This window comes from Diospyros lotus, chromosome 8 (assembly GCF_014633365.1).
Source record: "Diospyros lotus cultivar Yz01 chromosome 8, ASM1463336v1, whole genome shotgun sequence".
Classification (NCBI taxonomy): Eukaryota; Viridiplantae; Streptophyta; class Magnoliopsida; order Ericales; family Ebenaceae; genus Diospyros; species Diospyros lotus.
In genome coordinates this window covers 36,257,817-36,266,118 of record NC_068345.1, presented here as the reverse complement: position 1 = coordinate 36,266,118, position 8,302 = coordinate 36,257,817, and the positions used below count along the sequence as shown (strand labels likewise).

At 35.0% G+C, this 8,302-nt stretch overlaps 1 protein-coding gene across 7 annotated transcripts in view; it reads left to right on the top strand.

The window, feature by feature from the left end:
- The window catches only part of LOC127807914 (pentatricopeptide repeat-containing protein At1g30610, chloroplastic), a 30,422-nt gene extending 22,120 nt beyond the window's left edge, over positions 1–8,302 (top strand). For 3 of the 7 annotated variants that reach the window (XM_052346140.1, XM_052346138.1, XM_052346133.1), the window contains 2 exons: positions 7,042–7,473; positions 7,900–8,302. In XM_052346140.1, the coding sequence (XP_052202100.1) occupies positions 7,042–7,473; positions 7,900–8,289 (822 nt within the window). In that variant the 3' untranslated portion in view covers positions 8,290–8,302. Of the gene's footprint in view, positions 1–5,861; positions 5,953–6,041; positions 6,200–7,041; positions 7,474–7,899 lie in introns of all 7 variants that reach the window. The other 4 variants (XM_052346139.1, XM_052346135.1, XM_052346136.1 and 1 more) reach the window with 4 other exon arrangements.

Here is an 8,302-nt window from a genome sequence, read left to right as displayed (position 1 = left end):
TCTCATGAGAATAATCTATGAGGTATAAACATGGTAATCATAAGCGTTAGCAATTCTTATAACATACCTGGAGACTGGAAGCTTGGACGGGTCGTGGTGGTTTTCATGAAAAGAATTTCCTTACAAATCCTTCCGAAACTAAAATTTTCCTTTGAAATAATTTGAGTCTACAGGAAAGTAGACCTGCTCTGATACCACTATGTGACACCCATGACTTAAAACATGCTTAAAAATAATAATGATAATAATAATATTCTTATGAACTTCAGGTTTAGCGCAGACGAAAACTTGAGAAACAAAACTTTTATAAACTTAAGTAAAGTTTTGAACATAATGAGGTTCAGAGTATTTTTCGTGTAAATATCAAGTTTGATACTGAAAACATGGCTTCAATAAAAGAAAGTGAGACTTAGCAAACATAATAGCATCCATACTGAGAAATCCAAACTTAAAATGAGATTTGGCTCTTTTCATAAGCTTATATAAGCTTTAAGGACATATGGTGTAGCAATCGTGTACATATATCATAAGAGTGTATTATCGAAAATATTACAAAATATCATTTTGATTATTAAAAATTATCTTCAAATATCCACCACACTCCACGTCCACGTTCCAATCTCCTCATTCATAATCACCTGGGGGAAAAATATGGGATGAGATTCTTGCGAGTCTCAGTAAGTACAAGAGAACCATCATATGTATTTAAGCAAGTCATGACATAACATAACATATCATATGGAGACACGAGAGGTTCCACCAACTTGTAGGGGTAAGAACCCTCGTGCGTAGCGCTACTGAGCTCCGGTCCTCAAACTTGCGTGAACATAACATAACATGAGGGACCATATAACATATTCATGGGCATGCTTAAACATCATAAATAGTTTATAATGTACTTACCTCAACTTGGTTGGATGAGATTCAAATGTTTAAGGCTTCACACCTTACCGGGTTTGTTTTTCTACAGATAGAATACATATTTTCGTGAACTAAACCTCACATAATCTTACATGGGATTCTAGGTACTTAAATAAGGGGTTTATACGTGAAATCTCATGGAAAAATGGGCCTCCACGCGCCCTCACGCTCCCCAAGAATAGGTGGCGCCTATTTTCACGCCTTGGGGGTAGATTCGACACCCTTTCGTATTTTTGTCATATCTCTCTCATTTTAACTCCGAATCGACTTCCGTTTGAACCTACGGACTCATATTTCAGTCCTCTACTTGATTATAGAAAGAAATCAGACTTACCTCTCCGATTGATAGACTGTTACAGCAAATCTTTGCAGCTGTCCGCTTTTCGCCAAGCCTTTGCCTCTTCTTCGTTTTCTCCCTTGTTTTTCACCGACTTTCTCTCTTTCTTTTACAAAACTTCCTCCTCACAATCAAGACCTTATTTCTTTCTAAAAGTGCTCTCAACGTAACTTGGATTTGGCTCACACAATTTTTGAGATGGCTCGGGAAGTTAGATTTCAAGCCTATTTATAGAATTATCCATCAAATCATAGCATGCCATGTGTCACCTTAATTATTTAGGGTTCATCATTACTTCCATGTGCTACCACTCAAATGGTGACATGTGTCCCAAACTTGGAGGTTAAGTAAAGGTTTGGAGAAGACTTGACTTATCCATGTGCTTCCATTCAAGTAATGCCATGTGTCCTATAATCATTACAATCTTTGAATTTTTCAATCTTCTCAAGCAAGCTTCTATTTCTCTTCCAATCCAAGCCTCCAAATCTTCCTTCACGTGGCTTATAGGATAAGATCCCATCATGGCCCTTATCTCTTCCTTTCCAAGACAGTTTCTTTCTTCCAAGCTAAGTCATTCTAAGGCTTCTAGTGTAAGCCAATCTCTTTCTTCCAAGGTAAGCCATTCTAAGGCTTCTAATGTAAGCCAATCTCTTTCTTTCAAGGTAAGCCATTCTAAGACTTTTGGTGTAACCAATCTCTTTCTTCCAAGGTAAGCCATTCTAAGACTTTTGGGCTAAAGTTAATTATTACAACTTCCAAGGTAAGCCACCTTAAGACTTTAATTGAAATCCGGGCCAATAGATTTGTGCCACGTCATCGTTGATTTTATCCTCAAACACCCAATAGAATGCTTCCACTTCACAAGGACACTTGGAGGGTGTTCATTGGCTAATCCTTGATATTTTTGGTTGATATTTTGGCTAGTTTACCAATATTACACTTGTGGCGGAGTTTTTCCAAGAATTTCGCTTTTACCCGGACTTGGTAATTATGATTTTGCCACTACTTCAAAAACGAAGTTTTTGTCTTAGAATTTTCGTAACCACTTGAAAATGTCTGATTTCATCATGTATCTGAACTTAAATATCCCTGTATATATCACAATTGAAAGTTCTTGGATATTACATATTTGAACTGAGAAAGAAACAAAAATCTTGAGTGTTACACTTGGACCTGAATTGCTAAATGATCTCCATTTTCATGGCCCGTAACAATTTGATTGATGTTGTAGTCATAGGCCACCGAGCAAGGAAGACTGTAAGAAAATGAGATTTACACTTGCAAACCCTGTATAGCTCATCTCCCACATGTGGTTTACAATATTAGGACTGCATAAGCATCAGAAAACACCCAGTTTCAGTCCCTTTTCACTAGGGCATTAATCACAAAAGACAAGGTGGCTAAAATCAGTATCATGAGAAAAGGTTAATGTGGTTAGCAGCATACAAATTGATCAATTTAAAAATCCAAAGCAAACCACGGCACCTTCATAAAAGTGTCTACTTCGTAGCAACAACACACACACACACACTCTCTCTCTCTCACCTTTTGTTCTTGTGTTTTTTTCTTTTTTGTTTTCCCTAATCTGTATGTGTGTCCCCTTTTAAGGGCTTCAAACAGGTAGGACTACTACACATGAATAGATCCTAGTATCATTACAAGCAAGTTAAGAAAATTCCTTGGCCATGGAATTTCGAGCAGAGTATAATAGTTAATATTAAAGAAAAAATTTATGCATCTGTACTCTCTTTCTCCTTTGATCTTGTAGATAACATCTCCACTGGATTTTTCAAGCTCTTTTAATTTGGTTATAGTGATACCCCCATGGCAAATTTACTATATAACCTACTTGATTAATTACAAGAAAATAAAATTAGTTGAAAAGTTAAAGAAAGTTTTTCGATGGATCTATGATCTTTTTGTCTCTTGTTCGTGTACCGGTGGCACTACTAATTTTTCATTCTTTGTTAATTTGATAGTAGTGATGTTCCTGTGGAATGAGCGACAAGTTAGAATTCATGTAGTCAACCCCATTTAGTGGGATCAAGGCATGCTATGATGTTGTTGATCGCCTTGAGACAAATTTACTATATAAATCTACTTAAATGGGTAATTTGACTGATCTTTTAAATATACTTTGTTACAAGACGCATAATTGTCTTGTGCCTTTCATCACATTAGCAATTTGTTTCCAATTCTAAATGAATCTATTGTGGGTGTGTTTTACAAAGTACAGACACTTGCAGACGCTTCCTAGTGATGTTGTATTCCTGTTGGATATCACATCAAATATGGAAAACTGGTTAGACACTCCTGAACACAGATTAGACATCTGCCCAAGTATGTACAAATATTTTTAATTTATTGAGAATCAGATAGTTTGGACATTTGGAGGACATATGCCAATCTTTAGGAATATGGACTTCCATTGCTTAGTCCATTCCTGAAACAGAACCTTGAATCTAGTGATGAAATAAAAATGAATATAGTAATCCCTGTTTGTTCTTCTCATTCATGTAATTGAATTTAAAAATTCCAGAAACCAAACATCTAATTTGTTTATAAATAAAACTACCTAACGTTAAATATATATACATTAAGATTCTTGTGTTTTTACTTGTTTTCCAATATGTAGAATATGAAAAATGATTTGTCGACTTGTTTTTATATAATCAAAATGTATTAGAAATTTAAAAGATGTAGTATTTTCATATATATCTATAACATACCTATTTATCTGATGTAGGGTCCCCTGTGCGTATTGTCCCGTGTATTTTGAGAACAATCACATCATCATCTCTGTTGTCATCTCCATACTACACTGTATCATGTTATGGGTTTGTATCCAGCCTAGGGTGTTTGACTGTATGAGGCTCAAATGTAATTGAGCCAATGTTTTGAAAAGCATTAAGCGCACTTAAGTATAGAAGGCCTACGAAGCTTAGGCACAAAGTGCAAGATTAAGCAAAGTGAAGCGCATATAAATAAAATAAAGAGTTTAAACTATAAATAAGCATGAAAAATATAAACTATTAAAAAAGCAATCATTAAAAAAAAAAACTAAATAAAAATGAGGGCTACAAATTTAACAAAAGATGAGATACTATTTTTCATTTATATTCTATACCAGTTTACAAATTCATGCAACCATAGCAAAAACACATAGGGGATATATAAAAGATGAGATATCATTTTTCATTTATATTCTAGACTAGTTTGTCCTGATGGAACTTGGAAGACAAACTGGTCTAATTCTCAGTTGAATGGATCTGAATATGTTTAAGACTTTTTTTTTGGTTGAGTCTTCTTTTGTTTTTTCGTAAAAGTCTGGCAAAAAAACCATTTCTATTTCATTAACATGATTGATATAGAGGATAGAAGAATAAGAAAAAAAAAATCATCCCTAATTTACAACAATCCCCAATTAGTCAACCCCTAATTTATAGCAATTCCTAATCAATAAATCCTAATTTGTAATCAATCAACAATCCTTAATTTACAACAATCAAGAATCAATCATCAATCCCTAATTTACAACAATAAGGAATAAATTAGCAACCCCCTAATTTACACCTACTTACATGTTTCCTTCAATATCTTTTGCTTGGTAAATACAACTGAGTCTTATTTTAAAAAAAAAAAAATGTATATATGATTTTATTTAGACATTTCTAAGATCTGATAATAGCTTTTTTTTGGAGAAGGATTCCAGACAAGCAGCCACACTATTGCAAAAATTTAAACAAATTCAACCATTCATATTGTTTGATTAAAAAAAAAAAGAAGTGTATTTCTAAAGCACGCTTTATTGCACTTTGGAGCTTAGGTAAAAGTGCGTTCAAATCAAAGCTCAAATTAAGCGCGCTTTAATCGTGCTCTAAAGTCGCTGAGCTTCACACAAAAAAAGCCGCAAGCCTGCTGTGCTTTGTGCTTAACCATGCTTTTTTAAACATTGAATTGTGCAATTGCTTTTTGGAGTTATCTTTGGGGAGAAATTTTGTATTTACAACTTCCTTTGCTGTTTTCATTATGTTTGTGAAATTTTTTATTTTTTGAACTTAGCAAATGACATTTCCAGGCGAGATTTTGATCCTTACATACTTATCCCTATGTTAGGCCTTCCAAATTTTGATCCCTTAACCATCCATTCCCAATGTGTGTGAATAGTTAGGGATATTAAAAATAGAGGTCAAGCACTATATTCCTTGAAATAGTTCTGTCTATAAAATGAAAGAAATTAAAAAGGAAAATGTAGCATGGAGGATGCTGCTTTCTCCCATCTCTTGGCTGTGCAATTCCAGCAAAATCACCTCCACTTTGTATTTTATTTTATTTTACTATTAAAACATAGAAGATGACAAAAAGTTAGTGCATGTGTATCCACATGTTTGTCATTCTATCATCTATCATATTTTAGTCATGGTTTTCTAACAGTAGTCATTTTAATATCTCTGTATCATGTATTGTCTATGTCTGTGCTTTATTGTGGTTATATCGATTAGGACTATCATGACCTTCCAAACTCTGAAGTGTGAATGTTCACTCTTATTGATAATATTGACTTAAGATAAGAGAGTTCTTGATGTTGTTATAATTTATGCAGGTAATGTTTGCTTGTGGCAAGTACAACTTGGTCCATGATTTTTTTAAGAAGGCGATCAAATCTTCTATTCCTAATGCCTTAACTTATAAAGGTAATTTATAAATATAAAAGAGTTTTTCTCACTCCTGTTAGTTGCAAAACATTAGCTTGTAAGTGACTTCTCTTACCACCTGTTATTAGTTCTTGTGAGTACTCTTTGGAAGGAAGGAAAAACTGATGAGGCTGTATTGGCTGTTGAAGACATGGAAAGACGAGGAATTGTTGGTTCTGCTGCTCTTTATTATGATCTTGCTCGTTGTCTCTGCAGTGCTGGAAGGTGCCAAGAGGCTCTAGTCAAAGTAGGTTTTGATGTCTCTTACCTTACTTTTATGTTGCTTACTCTGCTTCTGCTGTAGTTCTACTGAGCTCCTCTATGTCATGGATCGTGTGAGATGCATCATTTGCTAACAATTCCCAGTTTTCAACTCTAATAATATGATCCCCTTGAAACAGCTGTTTTGAGTTATTGAAAGAGTGGGGCCAAGTAATGAACCTAAGACATTTAGATTTCAATTCTAACAGTTTATACTTGGATGAAATGTTAGATGCCTAGAAGCATGAAAGATGAAAAAATGAAGAAGTTTTTCTTAAGGAGAAACTAGTGTGTATACAGTAAAAGTTGAAGCTTTCTAAGTGAAATATTTTGAATTTTGAAATATTTCCAGCTAGGGCAACTTGAATTATATCATTGTTATGGTTGACTGTAAAAGAATTGTTCGACAATCAATGTTCAAACTGACAGCAATGTGACATTTCAGCTGTGAAGAGAGGTATATATTTATGAGTTTGATGAACTAAGTATTAGTTTTTTGTGCATGAATAAAAATGGAAAGCCACCTCACAAATTGATGGGTAAAATACACAAGCCAATTCTGTAAATGATTTGACATAATGTACAAATGTGGATGTGGTACTTCTACTCATACCTGTTAGTTCAGTTAATGGTTGGTCGGGTTGCTCTGTGATTCACTATTTGACTATTCAAGATATTTTGTGGTGCGGCCTGAAGTATTTAAATCATCATGTAGTTTGAGTTTCAAATTACTGCTTGTGGATATTTTATATTTGCTTATCTCATAGTTAAACAGTTCTTTGGCAAAGTAAACTGTGTTTTCCCCCCTTCTTCTCTTGGCCTTTACAGATTGACAAGATTTGCAACGTTGCCAACAAACCTCTGGTAGTGACTTATACTGGCTTAATTAAAGCTTGTTTGGATGCTGGAAACATTCAAAATGGTGCTTATATCTTCAACCATATGCTCAAGTTTTGCTCCCCAAATTTGGTGACATGTAATATAATGTTGAAAGCATATCTGGAACATGGGAAGTTTGAAGAAGCAAAAGGTCTTTTTCTGAGGATGTTGGAAGATGGAAACTTTGTTAGCAATATAGCAGATTACAAGGACAAGGTTATACCAGATATCTACACATTTAATATATTGTTAGATGCCTGCATGAAAGAGCAGCGATGGGAGGACTTGGAGTTTGTCTACAAGCAGATGCTACACTATGGTTACCACTTCAATGCTAAACGACATCTTAGGATGATAATGAATGCATGCAGGGCAGGAAAGGTATTCTTCTTTTCTTATAATCTATTGAAATTTTAAATAACTAGAAATCTGTATATGTTATGTTTGTTTGATTTTACTGAACTTTTGTGAGAATGAAGTGCCTCACATGTAGGATGGAGCTAAGGTATGCTTTGAGGTGCAACTAACTAATAAGCTAGTACCCCTCCCCATATTTTGCTTTGTTATGCGGAAGGATTCAGATAATATTAGCTCCCACCTTAGGCCCCCATCAGACCAACATATTTCCTAGTCCAAATTCTATATTTGGATTCAATTTATATTTTTTTGTGCATTAATTATCACACATTCATTTATCCAACAGCAGAACGGAGAAAATGTTGTGTTTTTGGCACAGCGAAATACAATTTTTGTTATTTATTCCTTGCCAAAGAAAGAGTCTTGATGGCGTTTATAATCTTATCTCAGGTTGAGCTTCTGGAAACGACATGGAAACACCTGGCCCAGGCAGGCCGGACTCCGCCCCCTATTTTGATGAAGGAAATGTTTTGCACGAAACTGGAGCAAGGAGACCATGCTGCTGCCCTCTCCTTGTTCTCAGGCCATCATTATGGCGAGCTGCAGGTATTCTCCCACAATGCATGGCTGAATTGTTTGAAAGAAAATACCCATCGCTTTCAGAAGGCTACTGTTGTGAGGTTAGTACACGAGGGTAGCATCCTCGCATCTAGAGGTGACTCCCAGCATCTAGTATTTCAGAACCTGGTGACAGCCAGTGAGGAATTTCTGAGGACCAATAAGATAGAATCTGAAATTGAACATACAAACTCTCCGCAGACTTTAATGAAACAGCTATAAAATTTTTGGTTAA